Here is an 18,811-nt window from a genome sequence, read left to right as displayed (position 1 = left end):
CACAAACCGTGGTATTAAAAACCTGGCAGAAACACACAAAATACAAACATAAAATAAAACAATTTAAAATAAGAAAAATAGTCAAAAAATATATTTTTTTATATAATACAACATAAACACTACAATAAATAACATTTTAAAAAGATAAATTAACATAAACTGTCTTCAATTTAAATCCAAGATTAGTACATTCTGATTGTATTTGTACAATTTTACACATTTCAGCATTTTGCACACATTGCAAACCCTAATTCATACACTTCAGGGATTTACAATACAATTAAAACTCATTATATTTTCATAAATTTGTCTTTGTGTATATAATATTTTGCTATTATGAGAATCGTGTTAATCAGCAGATTTTCTGACTGTTCATGATGTGATTTAAGTTCAACACATTCTTTTATTTGAACCATTCTTCCATTGGTTTCCTAAATAGTTGGGAGCAACAGCAAATTGAAAAAAATATGCTCCATGATTTCAACATCTGTACAGCAAAATGAACAGACACAACTTTCAAAATTGAATCTTGATCTAATGAATTAAAATGTATTCAGTATATCATTAATTAATTTAAAATTAATTGCTTTAGCCTCTTCAATACATTTGGCAATGTTAACACTCATTTCATTTAGCCAAAAGTAAGAAAGGTTTTGGGATAACATGAGTGAGGTTGAAGAAAAGTTAAAGTTGACAGAAAAAAAAACAAATCTTATCAAATTTATATGTGAACAAGTTTCCATGTCTGTCTAACAGATCCAAAACTGATCTGATATTTCTGTCCACACATTCTTTTCAAGGATTTATTGGATGTCTACATACATATATCTACATATAGAAAACAGCCTTGTGGCCAGAAGTATGTGGACAGTTTGTCATCTCTCAGCGACAGGACGTGTGTCTCGTTTGCGCATGCGCGGCAGCTCAGAGCTTTGTTATTTCTCTTCAGTATGGCGCTTAGCAAAACGTTTGGACAGAAACCTGTCAAATTTCAGCTGGAGGAGGATGGAGACTTTTACATGATCGGGTCGGAGGTTAGTATTTCGCTTATTTAACAAACTACTTTATTCACAAAGTGCTCATAAAGCAGAAAGTTATGATTTTAATGTCACCTCTCACTGACCCGGCTCGCTAGCAGCTAGGCAGCTAACGATGCTAACAGCGCATTAAAGCTCATTCATTTATTTCTGGTTTAAATATTGATTCAACTGAGAATAACCGCGGTGATAAAACAAATTAATGTATTTATTGATGTAACAGAATGAAGTTAGATCTGTAAATATTCGTCCTTCTGCAGGATTCACTCGGGTTTATTCGATTGAGCGAGCTTTAGCTCTCCAGCTAACGTTGTTTAGCAAGTTGCTAAACAAAACAAAGCTGCTTTATTTGACGTTTTTCACTAAATTTAAACACTAAAAGTCATATTTGTTGATACAGATAGACATGTTTAAGCTATTCCCTAATATTTAGCGCCGTAGTTACTGTGCAATGTATGCTAACTTTATGTAATATCTGTTACAAGGTTATTTACTCGTAAGTAATGCTAAAAAATAATCCTAACGTTACTCTCTGAACAAAAGCTTCACAATAACCCCGAAATTAACCAGCTACTCAGCTAATGTGCTCTCATCGTTGTATCTATCTATCAATCAATCAATTTGCACCTTTCATACAGGTTAGTGCAGTTCAAAGTGTTTCACAGATAACTGACGAGCCGATAATAAGATAGAATAAATATAAACAGTCAAACAATTAGATTAATTCACACAAGAAATAAAAACTTATGAAAATGTAATCATAATAAAAATATAGATGAAAAGCTATAACAATAATAATAATAATAGAGCGAAATAAAATAGGGACATGAAATCGATGAGCATATATATATATATACACACATATTTATATATATATATTCACACACTCACTCACTCACTCACATATGTGTGTGTGTGTATGTGTGTATAAGTATATATATCAGTCAAAAATTTGGACACATTTCCTCATTGAAGTAAACGGGAACTAGTGCTGTATGTGTGTATAAAGATTTCAACACTTGCAGCAGCTCTCAGATCCTCATCAGATTGTTCCAGCAGCTCAGAGCATAATAAAAGCTGCGTCACCAACAGTTTGAGTCCTGCAGTTAAGATCAACTAAAAGACCGGTTCCAGAGAACCTGAGGGGTCACACTGGTTCATACACATGTGAGACATGTAGGCTGGTGCCACGAAGTGCTTGAAAAACAAGTACAAGAAATTAAGTACAACCAATGTAAGAACTGAATTTTTAATTTATAACTTTTTTTGGGTTGACTGATTCCATGTAATCAAACTGAGAAAAGCTTCTTCAACCGATGACATTAAACATCATTACTAAGTGTTCAATCAACAATAAACTATATTTAACTAAGCATGAAAAAAGAAAGATCATTTATTTATGTATTTTAAAATATGTCTTTTTAATGCGATACACATGTGACAATTTATCTTGACAGATTTTAGATCATATTGTGTTTTCAAGTACTTGTGATATACAGAACAAATGTAGAGCTGCAATGATTAGTCGATCAATTGATAATTTACCAACTATTAAATTAATTGCCAACTATTTTGATAATCGATAATTTGGACATTCTCTTCATAAAAAATGACTCCAAACGATTAATCAATTATCAAAATAGTTGGCGATTAATTTAATAGTTGACAACTAATCGATTAATTAATAGTTGCAGCTCTAATATAAATAATATAACATAAAGAGTATTGAAATTATCATCAAAGGACAAATCTACAAAACAATGTGTACGAATATAAATGCAACATATGAATCTTACAACCTTTTTTGCAGCCTGTGTAACCAGAATGACATCTGTCTTTTCATTTCTGTGTGTGTGTGTGTGTGTGTGTGTGTGTGTGTGTGTGTTCAGGTGGGAAACTACCTCCGTATGTTCAGAGGCTCCTTGTATAAGAGATACCCGTCATTATGGAGGAAACTGGCATCAGTAGAAGAGCGGAAGAAGATAGTGGAGTCATCACACGGTCAGTAGAGTTCAGTCCTAACAAACACGTCTACAAATAACACATTTAAAGACGTAGATTGTTTTATACAGAAAGAAAACAAACAGAGAAACTACAACTGAAAACATTATGCATAACATGATTTTTCACTCATATTTTTGATTATTTCTGTTCAAAGAATTATTTACTTATTATGTTATTATTCTGAATCTTTTTTAGCTGCTTTTTTTCTATTTGACTATTTGTGTTTTTCCTTATTCTGTTATTATCATTTTTACTACTGACTCATAGTTTGAATTTGGAAAATTCCCATCCAATCAAAGACTGATACGTCTGTATAATAAAAGCTCAGAAGAAGAAATATTGTGAACATGGCACATAAACCCACATGCTGATTATCTGAGCGTATCTTTTTGCTTTAGATTGACAACATGTTATTTTGTCACAAGGAAAAAGGATTATAATGAGAATAAAAACACATTCATGCTCTTGTTCTTGTTGTTCAGATCACGGTTACACTCAGCTGGCCACCAGCGTGACCCTGCTGAAGGCTTCGGAGGTCGAGGAGATCCTCGAAGGAAACGATGAGAAGTACAAAGCTGTTTCCATCAGCACAGAGCCGCCCGCCTACCTCAGGTACCCTCACCACGGTCACTGAACTATCAGGACAGGACGGTGTCTGTAAACGAACTGTAACGTTGATGACAACTATCACAGAGAGGTTCGACTGGCTAAATGTCGCTTTCACAGAAGCACAAGAGGAAAAAACTACAAATGAGTTTGTTTTAGTAACAACAAGTGTCAAAGCAGTGATGTTCAGCAGTGATGTCTGCAGGAAAACATGAGGAAAAAAAGAGATTAAAGCTCTAATTCAACACAAAATGATTTTTGTGTTTTTGTCTTTAAAATTATTTATTGGTTACTTATTTATTTCAGGTTTTTAGATCTCAGGATTTATTTCTGAGTGTTTCCTTGAAATGTATAAAAATTACAAAAAAATTCACCAGAAACTTCCTGGTTGATTTGTAAACCAGAGATCTTGTAACAGCTGTTTTATCTCCTGAAACATATCAACATATCAACATATCAACATATAAACATATAAACATTCAGCTCTGTGCGAGAGACTGAGTTTCTGTTTTTAATGTGATTCTGTATTGATGTTCGTGTGTCTGGATGTCTCGGTCCGTCTCCAGGGAACAGAAGGCGAAGAGGAACAGTCAGTGGGTTCCTACGCTGCCCAACAGCTCTCACCACCTGGACGCGGTGCCCTGCTCCACCACCATCAACCGCAGCCGACTGGGCCGCGACAAGAAGAGGACCTTCCCACTGTGGTGAGCCACCAGAGTCTGACATCACTGCTCAGTATTTAATAGACTCTATAGTGAGCTGTAGGTTTCTCATCTGTCAAAGGGAAGCACTGTGAGGTTTTTAGAAATAAATAGTGTTGCTTTTTTTGTTCCGTTAATTTTTAGGTCATAATACAGAGCATCTATTAACACCCTAACCCTTTAGACATGAAGTCATAAAGTATCAGAAAGTACATATAGGTTTAAAAAATAGGGAGGAACTGCTGGTACAATGAAATAAATTAAATGTGTTTGTTTCTCTTAATGTAGCTGATTGTTTAAATTTTATTATTAATTTAACCTTCATTTTACCAGGAAAAACCTCAGAGATTAACAACATAAAAGCAGAGTAATACAGACACATGACAAGCTCTCATTCATCAATATAAAATAATAAAATCATGTCATCATCAAGTAAAACTACAACCTTAAAACATATTACTGATAGACACTTAATGACTCAGATCAGATCTGGTATATAAAGAATTAACAAGCTGTCTGTTAGTGGTTTTTATGATCTTTTCTAATTGATCGAGTAAACATTCAAACAGTTTCACTGATCAACTACAGAAGATTTTCACAGTTTTCTGATGATTTGTAGACCAAGAGATTAATGAATCCTCTGATTATTTGCAGCTTTACTTATTTTAAGAGTCGACAAACTTGCCGTTAATTTACCAAGTGTACAGTGAGCGCCACAGTTTTACACGTGTCACTTCCTGTTTGTCTTGTCCAGCTTTGACGACCACGACCCAGCAGTGATCCACGAGAACGCCACTCAGTCTGAAGTCCTGGTTCCGATCCGCCTGGACATGGAGATCGAGGGACAGAAGCTCAGAGACGCTTTCACCTGGAATATGAACGGTAAACTCCCATCATCCCTCTCTCTCTCAGCTCAGAGAAGACATTTTATTAAAGAGAAACAGAAACGTGATATTTCTCATCTTTTTGAAACGTTCAGAGAAGCTGATGACGCCCGAGATGTTCGCTGAGATCCTGTGTGACGACCTGGACCTCAACCCGCTGGCCTTCGTCCCCGCCATCGCCTCCGCCATCCGACAGCAGATCGAGTCTTATCCGACAGACAGCATCCTGGAGGACCAGACGGACCAGAGGGTCATCATCAAGGTGACGCTCTAAACTGCCAATAAGTATCTTTAAAATATCATAAAAGTCATACTCTCTGTGCAGATAAGTTATTTTCTGCCTGTTGATGAAACGTTTCCTGCTTCCAGTTGAACATCCATGTGGGGAACATCTCTCTGGTGGACCAGTTTGAGTGGGACATGTCCGAGAGGGAAAACTCTCCGGAGAAGTTTGCCCTGAAGCTTTGCTCCGAGCTCGGCCTGGGCGGGGAGTTCGTCACCACCATCGCCTACAGCATCCGGGGTCAGCTGAGCTGGCACCAGAGGACGTACGCCTTCAGGTCGGTACCGTCTCACAGAGACGAACGTCAGACTCAGAGTGTGTCCTGGTTGTCTTTAAACAGTCTGTATTCAGGTTTGAAAGGACTCACAATGTTTAAACCTGATGAGACTGAGAGGAAAAACACAAGTTGATAGAATTAAGTCACCAAAATAAAGACAAACCTGCCGTATAGGTGCTTTACTCTCTAGTTACTCACCTAAACTGTGAGATAAGCTGTGGATTTACAGGTGCAAGAGATGATCAGCCTGCCGACTTGAACACCATTTATATATTATTTATTTGGCTGCGGTGCACAACTGGATGTGTAATGTGTAATCTGTCTGCTTATTTCCTGCATGTTGGTACCTCCAGCACATGTGACAGGATGTCGTAAATGATCTGATTTAAACAGACTCAGTTCTTCCTCCTGACAAAGATTTAACATCACAGAAAGACTCAGAGTTTATTAAATATAATCAACCCAGATGTTCCTGAATTTTCCCCCCAGTGGGATGAATAAAGTATCTGATCTAGATAAACTAAAGGCTGCGTTATTCTCCAGAAGAGTTCATACAGTTTGATGTCCGACCTCATTGGAAATGAAAACTAGGGCTGCAAATAACAGATTAATCATTTTGTGTATAAAATGTTAGAAAATGGTGAGAAATGCCCTTAAAGTTGATGGTGACACAGCCCTCGTTAACCCATAACCCTTCTTTCTCTGTTGCGGCTGCGTTTTGTCCGTTTTGTGTGTTTTTGTTTCATAATCGTGTCTGCTGAGAGAGTTTCAGCTTAATTTCCCCCCTCAAGTCTGCAAAAGGAATTTCCTGGTTTTGAAATTTTTTAGGGCGTTGCACAAACAAACTGTGTGGAAACGTCTGTCCTGTTACATCTCTTTCTTTTTTTTTTTTTTTTCATTTTGTTCGTGTCGTTGCCATGGTGACGTGACCTTTCACCTCTTGTCTATAGGGAGCTTGTCGGGCTGCTGATCCAGAACCTGAAACCTGCTGTTTTATTTTCAAACAGTAAACCAGCAGATTTCTGCTTCCTGCTTCAGGTTTTTTGGGTTTTTTTTTGGTACATTCGCTGCTCTGCTGCGTCTTTGGCTGAAATGTAGTCGAGACTCTGCAGCACTGCGGAGCTGCAGCCTGTTTCCCAGGACCTGAAGTCAAGTCAAGTATTTCAAAATCCAGACAGCAGCACTGACCTGTGTCACAACTGGACGTCTGCTGTGGAGGAAATATGTTTATTTTCCTGCTTATTTCATGATAATTAATGACGATTTGTAATCTGCTGTAATCTGCTCACAAAGTGAAATTGGACAGAGTTGAGCCGTTGACCTCTGACCTTCCTGCTGTTTATCGAGGGTGTGACCTCTCTCCGTCTTTGGCCGATATGTGCTCACAGTGACGCTCACGTGCACAGAGTTACAAAAACAATAGATCACATCTGTGGTTAGACCTTCTCACGCTTGTTTTCACACTTGTGTTTCCACTGAGCTGAGACGTTTCTAAAAAAATACCAGCAAAGTCAGGAATTTGTTTTTTCTTTCATGATCCGTTCCTATTGTTGTCCTGCTCACCCGGACCGCCACGTATCAATATTTACTTATTGTAACAGAATGTCAGCTGTTCTGCTTTTAAAGCTTCAAACACAATCGACATATTTCAAGATCCAGTTCTGTGTCTCATAAGTTTTTACGTCGATCAGAAAACATCCGATCTGAGTCACACGAAGGGAAAAAATCACAGCAGCGTCGACATGAACTGAACCCGGTTCAAGTGTTTCCTCTCTGTGTGTCTGTGGTGTTTTTCCAGTGAGAACCCGCTGCCCACGGTGGAGATAGCCATTAGAAACACAGGTGACGCCGACCAGTGGTGCCCCCTGCTGGAGACGCTGACAGACGCAGAGATGGAGAAGAAGATCAGAGACCAGGACAGAAACACGAGGTGAGTGATCGTTTATCCCAGAGGTGTCAAACTCGTTCTCATCGAGGGCCACATCAGCATAATCATCGCCCTCAAAGAACTAGATGTAACTTTTAAATGTAACTAAATGTAATGTAAAATAAATGTAACTACTCCTTAATGTTAAAGAACTCTGAATGTATTACTTATTCATACATTTGGACAATTTGTTGTTTTTCTTGAAGGCTATTTTTAGCAGACGTAGCTCCGTGTTTGGTAGATCGTTCTCTTTGACCACAGATGCCTCATAACACAAAAGACAGACATGTTTTCTCCTTCCCGTCTTTCTTGAAACTGTCTTCCGTCTGCATCAGTTTTTCTCTTTCTGGACATTTTGGGGTCATTATTTTATATTTCTCAATTCCACTTGTTGGGAAAAATCACATTGATGTGGAGACATTACAGTCTAGTGGCAGGATACCGTCACTTCCTGGGTAACATAATCAGCATGCATTGTGGGAAATGTAGTTTTCAGTCAATGCTCGCTTTGACTTTTTTTTTTTTTTTTTTTTACAATCAGACCTTTTTCTCTCGCGGGCCACATAAAATGACGTGGCGAGCCACATTTGGCCCGCGGGCCTTGAGTTTGACACATATGATTCATCCTGTCAGATCAGGTTTTATGAAAGTAAATTTAAAGACACCACATTCGGGGAATCTGTAGTTTTTCTGTTGATAAAATGATGAATCCAATAATTATTAATCAGCAGGGAAACTAATAATTAGCTGCAGCTTGTATCAGGTTATTAAAGTTTATAAAAACTCTGAAGTTTGTGTTCTTATGTTTTCATTTCAGTAGCGTTTACTCAGTCGTAGTTGTAAAAAGAAAAGTGATTAAACAGATTTTAAATCAAACATAATCTACAGTTCAGTGTTTTGTCTTAGTTAACTTTCATCTACGACAAAGAAAAGCATCAAATTCTCACAAACCAGCAAATATTTTGGCTTTTTTACTTTAAAAAAATGAATGAAAATGATGATTTGCTCATCAGATTAGTTGCAGATACATTATATTGTTGCAGCTCTAAGTCTAACTATTATTACCCTCCACTGCTGCTCTGTATGTGTGTTTTTTTTGTGACGTTTCTGTTTCCGTTTGCTTCACAGGCGAATGAGGCGACTTGCGAACACAGCACCTGCGTGGTAGACGAAGAAGCATCGCCCCCCCCGCCCGCCCCGCCCCGCAGGAACGGCGCTCGTCTTGTTTGTTTGAGGAACGACCACAGTTCACAAACATCAACGACAAAGATGCTCCTCCTCCTCCTCCTCCGTCGCGCCTCTGGACGTCTTCTTTGCTCAGCCGGGTCCTCAGTCAGCCGCTCAGCGTGTTCTTTTGTTTTTTTTTTAATTTTTATTATTAATATTCTGTTCTGTTTGCCCCCCCCCGGTAGAAAAATGTCCCTCCTTCGTGTTTCCCCCTTTTACGAGCCTCAGCGTGGAGAAGCTGCTCTCTCACTTTGACCACTGACTCTATTTACCTGACCAGAGGGAGAATTAAAAACACACAACCAGTCTCAGATAATATATTGTTTTGTTGTATTTGTTGTCTTTTTGTACATTTTAATAATTCTTACAAAATAATAAAAAAAAAGTGAATGAGCTTGATTTGTGGTTATATTGTGTGTTTTTTGCTACAGTTAGACTGATTGTGTTAAGTGATATGAACATTTCTGCCAGTTAGAATAATTGTGTTTTTCTCGACCAATCAGAATGAAGCAATATTTGATTCAGAATCTGATGATAAGTGATGGGTTGTTAAGTCGCCGTCAGTCAAACTGATCAAAATACAGTCCTGATAAAGCAGATTAGCGGACTATTTGACTGTTAAACTCTTCATAAATAAAACCTAACTCACTTTAAATTTTTCTCTTTTAGTTTTAGAGAAATTTAAAGATATGAAACAACGTTTTCAGGGGATTTACAATCTTAACCTTGAACCCTGGTTTGATCGAGTCAGCTACGAAAAGACAATCTAGAAAAAAAATGACATTAAATTAAAGTTTCTTTGCACAATTATTCATACATGTGTTTAGATTTAGAAAAGCCTGAATGATCGACTGCTTTTATTTTGAAATAGAGAGTTAAAAAGAGCTGCGACTTTAATTATAATTTACATAATTATTAATAACTTAAACTGTGAAAAGGCTGTTGATACTACCTCGATCTGTAATGACCAGTAAGTTTACTCAGCTGTAGTCAAATATCATAATCTTTATGGTTTTTTATTATATCTGGATTAAAATAAAATATTAAAACTGACTGATGCGGATTTAATTTGTTTACACTTAAAGCTAAATCACATACAGAACATGAGTGAATACTTTGACTTATCTTATAAAATCTGCATCTTGCAAAATCACAAAACATGTGGCTGCTGTCTGGTTAATATAATCTGTACATTTACACTCATTATAAGATGGTTTTATGGAAGAAGAAACAACACAAAAAATAAGGAGTTGGCTGTTTGTGTTTATGTTTTTCATAAAAGACCAATAAAGTGACACGTCTATCGATGAGAGGTTCCTCCAAGGTTGTCAAATCTGCAGCTGTTATCAATAAATGTCACAACACATTTGAATGTTATGATTATATTTGAATATCACTGAAGACCACGAATGTAAGAGGTTAAAAAGAGCTAAATTGTTTACTTTTTCTATAGAAAAGTTTTTCTAGGATGACTTAAAGTTGACTTTTCTTTAACCGACTGGATTAAAAAAACGAAGAAAAAGCAAATAAATTTATTAATATGTAGAAAAAAAAATCACAATTTAAATTGTAAAATTTGTCAGCAAAGCACAACTGGATATTTTGCTCAAGTTGTTAATCCCTAATTTTAGCTTTATGTGAATTAATTCTTCATTTAAAGGCTAAATTGCATCTCAGACTTTCCCCACATTCAGTTTTCTGTCCCATGATGGTTTAACTGTAAACACGTTTTTCCATCCTGTCAAGAAAAACCAACAAACTCTTGTTGAATCTGTTAAAATAACAGGATTGATTCTGTTGCTGCTGACCTTTAAACTCACGTCAGTCTAACCTCCAGTTGTGACTAATATTTATCAGCAGCTCTGTGTGTTTATGAGAGATGATGAAATATGTGTTTTGTTGCCAGGGTCCCACAGAGACGTGTTTGCGTGTTGTTGTGCTAAGCAATTTCCATTTTGTCCCCAGTGTTCGACCCACAAAGGCAGCGTGTGAAAGTGCAGAGTGAGCAGACGGGGCTGATGGGATTTCAGGCCGTCGGCAGTTCTGTGAAACAGCAGCGGTGACACAACAGCAGGGGGGAGGGAGTTATGAGTTAGTTTTTGCTCCTTTTAGCTCTCCCCAAGAAACTTACAAATACTATCATGGTTTTAAAAAAAAAAAAATTTAAAAAAAAGGTTAAATTTCAAAAAGCTTCATTTCAAATCACAGACGGAAAATTGCAATTACCCTCACATTCAGGACAATAAAGGCTCCAGAGTCAAAATAAACAGTTTTGTGATGGTAACAGTTCAGTCCTTGTGTGTATCTCGGCTGTCTGAGTGGACTCCATCCAATCCACGCTTCCTGTCCGTCTGTGTTTCCGCCGGCTGATTATTTTTGTTGATAATTGTTAGTTGTGCGACTCGTCGTCCTGCTGCAGATCTCCATCCTGCTCTTCTTGGAGGGGACGGTAGTCTGAGTCCTCCGGCTGGTCAAACATGGCTCGCCTGTAAAGAGAAAACATCAAAACGTCAACAAAAAAAAAAGTCTCTGCATCTTGTAACTTAAAGGATAAAGCTGGTGATTTTCTATGTTTTACGTATTGTCAACAAGTCTCGTGTGCAGAGAAAAACCATCAAACTGATCTACTAACAAGTATTGTGTGTGTATTTAAAGCCTGATATATCTCTTATTCCTCCGTTGTTGTCCAAAAACTATTGGATGACATGTTCCTTCATTAGTAAGAGTTTGGTGATGTTAGTTTGTTTAGAAACGGCTCCAAAGACTAATAACAGCGATCACGTTTTCAGTCTCTGGAGCCAATATGACAGCCTCTTGACTTTGTTCTACACTGTAAATAACTTTAGTATAAAGTCAAGAGGTTGTGATATGTAGCACAACAAGCTAGTAAAGCATCATGAACGGAGCCGTGTTCCTGCACATGCTCAGTGGGGTCTGCCTTACACAGAACTACTCTCTGGAGACTGAAAACCTGATCGCTGTTATTAGTCTTTGGAGCCGTTTCTAAACAAGCTAACGTGACCAAACTCTTCATGATGAAGGAACATGTGACCCAGTGCAGTGATGAGGCTCAATTATTTGTTTTTAATAGTTAATAGTAAAATAAATCTGTACAATAAAATATAAAAAGTGTGTAAACTTCACATTGAGATGTATAATATTCATTTAAATCAGGAAGTATCTGAAACATAATTCAGTGTCAATTAAGTAAACAAGTCAGATGCATTTGGTGCCAAATAATCTGGTCAGTACTTTAAAATGATTGAGGATCAATACTACTAGCATTAGACCAAACTGAACCTGCCCAGACTCCATCAGTGGTTTATTAAAAGGATTATTAAAAGTTTAAATCATACGAGTTGTGTGTGATGAATTTTTCTTACAGAAGTTCTGGAGTCATCAGCAGCTTTCTTCCTCCCGGCTGGTTTGGAAACACGTCTTCTAGGAAGTAGTACATGTGACCGACACTGATACCTGAGGAGAGACGACGCTCATCACACATCTGACAGCAAAATCACTTCAGTTGCTTCAGTCTTGTGTGTTTTAAATAACAGCATTTACAGCTTTATAATGTTTGCTTCATGCTTAAAGGATAAGTCTGGTGATTTTCTATATTTGTCTTATTGTCAACATGTTTGGAGCAAAACCAACAAGTGTTTTAATTTTGGTATTTTACTTTTATCCTGGTGTGCATCAGTCTCTCAGCTCATATCTACCATCCTGTGCATTTGTAGTTTCACTTGTAAAGCACTTTGAATTGCATTCGACTTGTATGAAAGTTGCTATATATGTTAAGTTTGATTGATTGATTGAATATCATAGATCAATAGAACATTTTTGGTGAAGTGCTTCGTACCTAGGAGGTCGACCACGATGGAATTTCCGAGCAGCAGCGAAAATCCCATCAGTACCCAGGGCAGAAACGGCGCCTGGAAGTTCAGGAGGCCGAAGAAGTTCATGTGTATGAGCGGATGTCTTCTACTCCACACGTACACCAGCATGATGATGAAGGCCTGACCCAGGAAGAAGACGTTGGCGAACAGACCGAACAGCTGAAGGAGTTCAGGTTAAATACAACTCATCATTTGGTTTTGTGATCGTTATTACAGTAAAAATTTCTCGAAGGAGCAGCTGAGAAAAACCTCACTGGTTGAGTCAAACCTCCAGGCAGCCACAGTTATGGAGTGAAAGTTGACTAAATGGCAACTTCACAGAATGAACTCTGGTCAAAATAAATTGGTAAATGAAATACCTCATGGATACGGAAGCCCATTTCTGCCAGGAAAATTTATGAAATGGATGAAAAGTTATGATTGATAAAACAAAAAAATACTCAAGATTATATGAGTCATGTGCGATATATAGTAAAATAGTAAGTAAATATTGTGACTTTTAAAATACTGAGACAAAGTCAAAGTTTTTACCTAGAATTATGAAACACTGAATCATGAACATTGACTTCCTTTCTCAAGATTTTATATATATTAAGAAAAATGTACAAGATAAGTCAAAATTGTTGCTTGCTTACTCGACATCATGAGATCTTAAGTAAAACCATCATCATCATAAGTTAGACTTGTATTATTACAACGTAGTATCCCATAATTTTAACTTAACAAGAGTATTTTTTATTTTTATCAGTTAGATGAAGAATTTTGACCTGAAGTTTTACTTACATCAGAATAAATCATAAATACAAAGTGAAAAATTGTGACAAATATGAGATAACATGACAAAATTTAAAAATATGTCTGTATGTTATGATATATTGGCTTACTATCAGAATTTTATTTTGCAGTTAAAGTAAAAAATTTGACTGATTTCTTAATTACGACTCACAATTATGTCATAAATCCAGGTAATTTTGACTATTCATGACTATTTTTTGTATAAACATTCCTGATATTTAATAATTATTTTTCTTTTCCTGACAGAAGTGGTCTTCCATACATGTATGTACAGCTAGAAAAAACGTTTCGTCTCCCGCTACTGAGACATTTCTGCTTCCAGAAATGTTAAATAACTGTAAAGTTTGTGATGCAGTTGCCTAAGATGTGAGTATTTGTTGCACAAAAGTCCTAAAACTACCACCATTAATGATTATATGAGACACTTTTAAAGAGATGGTGTTATTGTTTACCGAATGCCGAACCCTTGACAAAACTGTAAAAGACAACATTTCCATTCATGTCAGCGAATCACGTTACTAATCTGATAAAGTAAACAGAATAAACACTGTGCCATCCTGATATGACAGTAGAATTAGTCCTCATGTACGTGCTGTTAAAACTGTCCATGAAACATAACACGGCTCCAAACAGACTCATAAACCTGCACATTGACTGTTTCACAGCAGCCCAGAGGGACGTCTGTGTTAAACAGGCCTGGGACTGTATCATTAACCTGGAATGTGAACGAGAGCTTCTGGCTACAAACTGCTGAGCATCATCAAAAAGAGACGCGCTGTATGTACAGTAGCTGGCTTTACATGCTTTTAGCCAGAAGACTTCCTGATTCAGGCATCTAAACTGTAAAAAAAAAAAAAAAAAGTGATGTTTATCAAGCAGCTTGTTACTGAAAACAGAGAGCACTAAAACATCTAATTCTTGCACCTTTAAAGGGTCAGTTCAGCCAAATAACAACATATTTTAGGGGTAAACTCCTGCAGTATCTAACCATACAGATACTTAGATAGTTTGTTTTTATTTGTCCTGATTTTGTGTAATTGTGTGTGTATCAAAGTCTGATATATCTTATTCCTCTGTGCCGTACACCTCTGTTGTTGTCCAAAAAACTATTAAAAACATGCCAATGAGCCACACCGCTGCACTGGGTGACATGTCCCACCACTATGAAGAGTTTAGACATGTAAGTTTGATCAGAAACGGCTCCAAAGACTAATAACAGCGATCATGATTTGTTGACAATAAGAAAAATATAAACAATAACCAGCCTTATCCTTTAAATCTATCTTTTCCATGCTGTGACTGCAACAAACTAAATTCCATTCACCTCCATTATATTTGAGTGGAGGCAGGAATCTCAGAGATAGATATCAAAACCTGGACAAACAGTTAGCGTAACATCCCTGGTACCTACCAGTACTTGAGCAATGACAATAAAGTTGAATCTATGTGAAAAAAATCTTTTGTAATTTGGGTGGACTAGCCCTTTAAAGAATCTCTTTTATAAACGATTAAAAGGATACAGTCATCAGGACGCCTCCAAACAGGAACATGAAAACAAAATCTGCCGTCCGGCCCCGGAAGCAGCCTTCCTCCAGCATCCGGCAGTATCGATAACTTAAATAGTCAAGGATCCAGCTGCAGTTTACTCCCAGTGTAAAGGCATCAGAGTAAAACTAACTACAAAAGCTGCCGTTAGAAGTTAGAGTGATAATATCTTAGATGAACAATGCAGCTGAGATGTTTGATCCTGTTTTCTCCTGAAGAAACGCTGATAAAAGATACAGAAAGATGATGTTGAACACAAAACTGAATCCAAGGGAACCGAAGAAGAGGAAGCTGGTTATCAGGCGCCATATCTGAGAGACAAAGATAAAAGATTACTGTCAATTTATATACTTAAAGGAATAGTTCAACATTTTGGGATATGCTTATTCTCTTTCTGTCTGAGAGTGAGATGAGAAGATGGAGCTAAAGTCACGATGTGGTTAGCCTAGCTTAGCATAAAGACTGGAAGCAGGGGGGAAAAGCTAGCCTGGCTCTGTCCAAAGACAAAAAAGTTAAAAAATACACCTAGCAACACCTCTAAAGCTCATTAATTGCATCTTATTTGTTCAATCTGTACACAAACAGAAATGCATCAATAACAATTTGTGATTTTAGGAGGAGTTTTGTGCAGGAACTATTACTTGAAGAACAAAAGTTTATCTATTTATCCAGTACTTTTGTGCAGCATCTTCGCTATGGTACAACTCCCTTTGACACCACAAATTGTTCTTTTTACATTTACAGAATTAAGGAAAAAAAAACAACGTAGTAATTAATGCTCTTTACGGGTGTATTTTTTCACTTTTGACAGAGCCAGGCTAGCTGTTTCCCCCTGCTTTCAGTCTTTATGCTAAGCTAGGCTAACAACGTCCTGACTCCAGCTCCGTACTTCACACATAGACACAAGACTGATAATCATCTTCTTCTCTCACTCTAGGAAAGAAATCAGATAAGATCCCAACATGTAATAAATGTTACCTGGTATCTTCTGATAATGAGGTCTGGGTTAAAGTAGAGCTGGAAGGGAGTGATGACCTCAAGTTGCTGAAAATAAACCAACAACAACATATAGCTTGAATTAAATCAGAAAATGGGATATCTTTCCATATTGATGAGAAACACAATTGAAACCAACACTTCATTGCTTACACATCAGCTAACATCTTCAATTGCTTTTACTTCAACCAAAACTTAAAACTGCTTTTATGTCTTACTTTCAACCAGCTGCTTTCACCTGTGACAAGTTAACAGACATTTCAACAGCTGACGCTTGCACATCAACTGACACTGTTTCACGAGCACACACACTACAGTTATCTTCGCTTACACTACTCTTCAACTGACACTTCAACTGCTTTCATCTTGCAATCTTGTACTTAACATCTTGAATGTGTTCAGCACTTTAACTTCAACTGAAAGTTCAGCTCAACAATTAACCTTCAACTCCTTTCATCTCTTTAACTTAGCTTTCAACTCTTACTCTTCAACTGATTTCATTGCTTACACTTTAAATTTCTAGTTTTTTCATTGTTTACACTTGAACCGCTTTCACCTATTAGGCTACATATCAACTGACACTTCAACTGCTTTCATCTTTTTCCCTTTAACTGATAGTTTAATTACTTTTAGTGCATACACCTTAACTAAAACTAATTTTTTTAGTGAACATACTACAACTACTACTACTACTATCGCCACTGCTCCCACTTCCACTGAAATCTCAACTCCTTTCATCTCTTTAACTTAAATCTGACACTTCAAGTGCTTTCACCGAACTACTTTCCTCGCTTGAACTTCATCTGAAACTTTCAACTTTTACTCTTCAACTGACAGTCCTCTGATTTCGTTGCTTACACTTTAAATTTCTAGTTTTTTCTTTGTTTACACTTGAACTGCTTTCACCTATTAGGCTACATATCAACTGACATTTCAACTGCTTTCATCTTTTTCTCTTTAACTGACAGTTTAATTACTTTTAGCTCTTAACTAACGTTGTTTTTTTTAGTGCAAATACTACAACTACTACTACAACTATCTCCAATGCTCCCACTTCCACTGAAATTTCAACTGTTTTCATCTTTAGCCCTAAAATTTACGGTTCAGCTGCTTTCATATCTTTAAGAGTTCAACCTCACTCAACAATTACACTTTAACTGACAGCTCAAATGCCTTCAGCACTTTTACCTGAAATGAAAGTTCAGCTCGGTGATTTAACCTTCAGTTGACATGAGATGCTTAAACTTAAACTGACACTTCATCTCCTTAAGTGATTTAGCTGCAACTTTAACTCTTAAATATTTTACAAGCAAAGAATTAACATTTTAAAACTCTTTAACTCGTTTATGTTGTTTCAAAAGCTCCAAAGATTCAACATGTTAAGACACTGAAACTATTTTAAATGTAAGAACACGTACATTTTCCTCAAAAATGTAGACTTTTCAAGAAAAAAACATTATAGTGGAGCCAATTTTTACCTACAGTAAAGGTGGGAAAAGCAACACCAGACAAAAACCAAATGCTGCTCAGTGATTTGTCTGTTAATTTAAATTTAAAACGTTTCTTTAAGGAGTACATACATAAACACATAATAAAAATTCAGTTAATAACTAGTAACATTAGACTGATTGTGAATTTTAAGAGAAAAAAGTTTTAAATGAATGCTTTTCTGACTAATTCTTGATTATTAGTGTGTTTCCTGTCTGATCTCAGCCTGCAGGTCAGAGTTGACTCTTCTGTTGTCTTCTTCATTGTTACCGAGTTGTGTTGTTGTTGTTGTTGTTGTTATTGTTGTTGTGTTGTTGGTTCTTACCACGGCAGCGGTGGTGAGGACACAGGCGGTCGTGTACGCTCGGGTCACCACAGGGATCTGAAAATACTCCTGAGTGAAGCTGTGAGCCATCGCTGCTGCTGCTGCCCTACTGTCAACCATGATTTACCCACTGAATGAGCAGCAGAGGCCCCGCCCCTCTCACTGCCTCAGCCAATCAGAGTCACAGATCAATTAACACCATCCATCCCACACACATACTACAAACACTGTAAACCTTTAACACATTATAGCTGCTGTTAATGCAAACAAATTAGAATATAGATGCAGAAATGTGATTTATAAGTTATTTTTTTGTTTTCTGACACATTTACACCACATTTCATCCCATTTTATACCTTTTAAAAAATACATGTATTTTAACTCTCCCTTAGAAAACAGGTCTCAGTGGGATTTAGCTGGTCAAATAAAGCAAAAAAATCTAAAATGTTACATAAAATTAATTAAATCTCTTAAGGCTACAACATGAGATAGAAATAATAAATGCACAACAAAAAAAAGATAAAAATAATCATATAAAAATGTATAAAATACATAAAATTTATTATGTAATATTTGTAAAATCTTAGGAGACAAGTCTATAAAAAAATTTCTTAAATGAAAACATATTCTTTAGACATACCACAACAATTCTGTAAAAGTAGTGACAAATTATGACTTGTTTTGGAGCAAAATATTTTAATTTAAGAACATTATGAGACATATGAAATACATTTTTGATAAGTTTAATTAGTTAGTTGTTAGAAAACAATTGCTTTTCATTAATAATGTTTAGAAAATTTATCAGATTTTCCTTGCAAGTGAA

The 18,811-nt window shown here is 36.6% G+C and overlaps 2 protein-coding genes across 3 annotated transcripts; one reads left to right on the top strand and one right to left on the bottom strand.

The window, feature by feature from the left end:
* The first annotated feature begins 903 nt into the window (after window positions 1–903).
* On the top strand, window positions 904–9,302 carry smarcb1a (SWI/SNF related, matrix associated, actin dependent regulator of chromatin, subfamily b, member 1a). The gene is made up of 9 exons (XM_042421341.1): window positions 904–1,034; window positions 2,927–3,038; window positions 3,524–3,653; window positions 4,214–4,351; window positions 5,103–5,230; window positions 5,328–5,494; window positions 5,602–5,792; window positions 7,591–7,722; window positions 8,848–9,302. Exons 1-9 carry the CDS (start codon window positions 951–953, stop codon window positions 8,885–8,887), a joined length of 1,122 nt encoding a protein of 373 aa, XP_042277275.1. The 5' UTR covers window positions 904–950; the 3' UTR covers window positions 8,888–9,302.
* A 599-nt stretch (window positions 9,303–9,901) lies between these two features.
* LOC121904095 (derlin-2-like) lies at window positions 9,902–18,396 on the bottom strand. Of its 2 annotated transcripts, none has more exons than XM_042421623.1 (7): window positions 17,989–18,396; window positions 16,158–16,223; window positions 15,417–15,490; window positions 15,155–15,248; window positions 12,803–12,998; window positions 12,330–12,420; window positions 9,902–11,432 (listed from the first exon to the last, which is right to left on the bottom strand). In XM_042421623.1, the coding sequence occupies exons 1-7, from the start codon at window positions 18,106–18,108 to the stop codon at window positions 11,336–11,338; spliced, it is 738 nt and encodes a 245-aa protein (XP_042277557.1). In that variant the 5' UTR covers window positions 18,109–18,396; the 3' UTR covers window positions 9,902–11,335. The 2 variants fall into 2 exon arrangements, with proteins under 2 accessions (XP_042277557.1, XP_042277559.1); XM_042421625.1 differs by lacking the exon at window positions 17,989–18,396 and adding an exon at window positions 16,414–16,475.
* Window positions 18,397–18,811: the final 415 nt, after the last annotated feature.

Source organism: Thunnus maccoyii, chromosome 9 (genome assembly GCF_910596095.1).
Source record: "Thunnus maccoyii chromosome 9, fThuMac1.1, whole genome shotgun sequence".
Taxonomy (NCBI): domain Eukaryota; kingdom Metazoa; phylum Chordata; class Actinopteri; order Scombriformes; family Scombridae; genus Thunnus; species Thunnus maccoyii.
The sequence above is the reverse complement of the archived record's forward strand: the minus strand, read 5'-3'. Positions and strand labels throughout refer to the sequence as shown.

What these genes read in the sequence shown, in the direction of transcription:
- LOC121904095 (XM_042421623.1), bottom strand. Translation starts at nt 18,108, where the DNA reads ATGGTTGACAGTAGGGCAGCAGCAGCAGCGATGGCTCACAGCTTCACT. An exon ending in TCCTCACCACCGCTGCCGTG is followed by an intron (nt 16,224 to 17,988) that starts GTAAGAACCAAC and finishes GTTTATTTTCAG; the next exon opens with CAACTTGAGGTCATCACTCC. An exon ending in TCATTATCAGAAGATACCAG is followed by an intron (nt 15,491 to 16,157) that starts GTAACATTTATT and finishes TTTGTCTCTCAG; the next exon opens with ATATGGCGCCTGATAACCAG.
- smarcb1a (XM_042421341.1), top strand. Translation starts at nt 951, where the DNA reads ATGGCGCTTAGCAAAACGTTTGGACAGAAACCTGTCAAATTTCAGCTG. An exon ending in TTTACATGATCGGGTCGGAG is followed by an intron (nt 1,035 to 2,926) that starts GTTAGTATTTCG and finishes GTGTGTGTTCAG; the next exon opens with GTGGGAAACTACCTCCGTAT. An exon ending in CAGAGGACGTACGCCTTCAG is followed by an intron (nt 5,793 to 7,590) that starts GTCGGTACCGTC and finishes GTGTTTTTCCAG; the next exon opens with TGAGAACCCGCTGCCCACGG.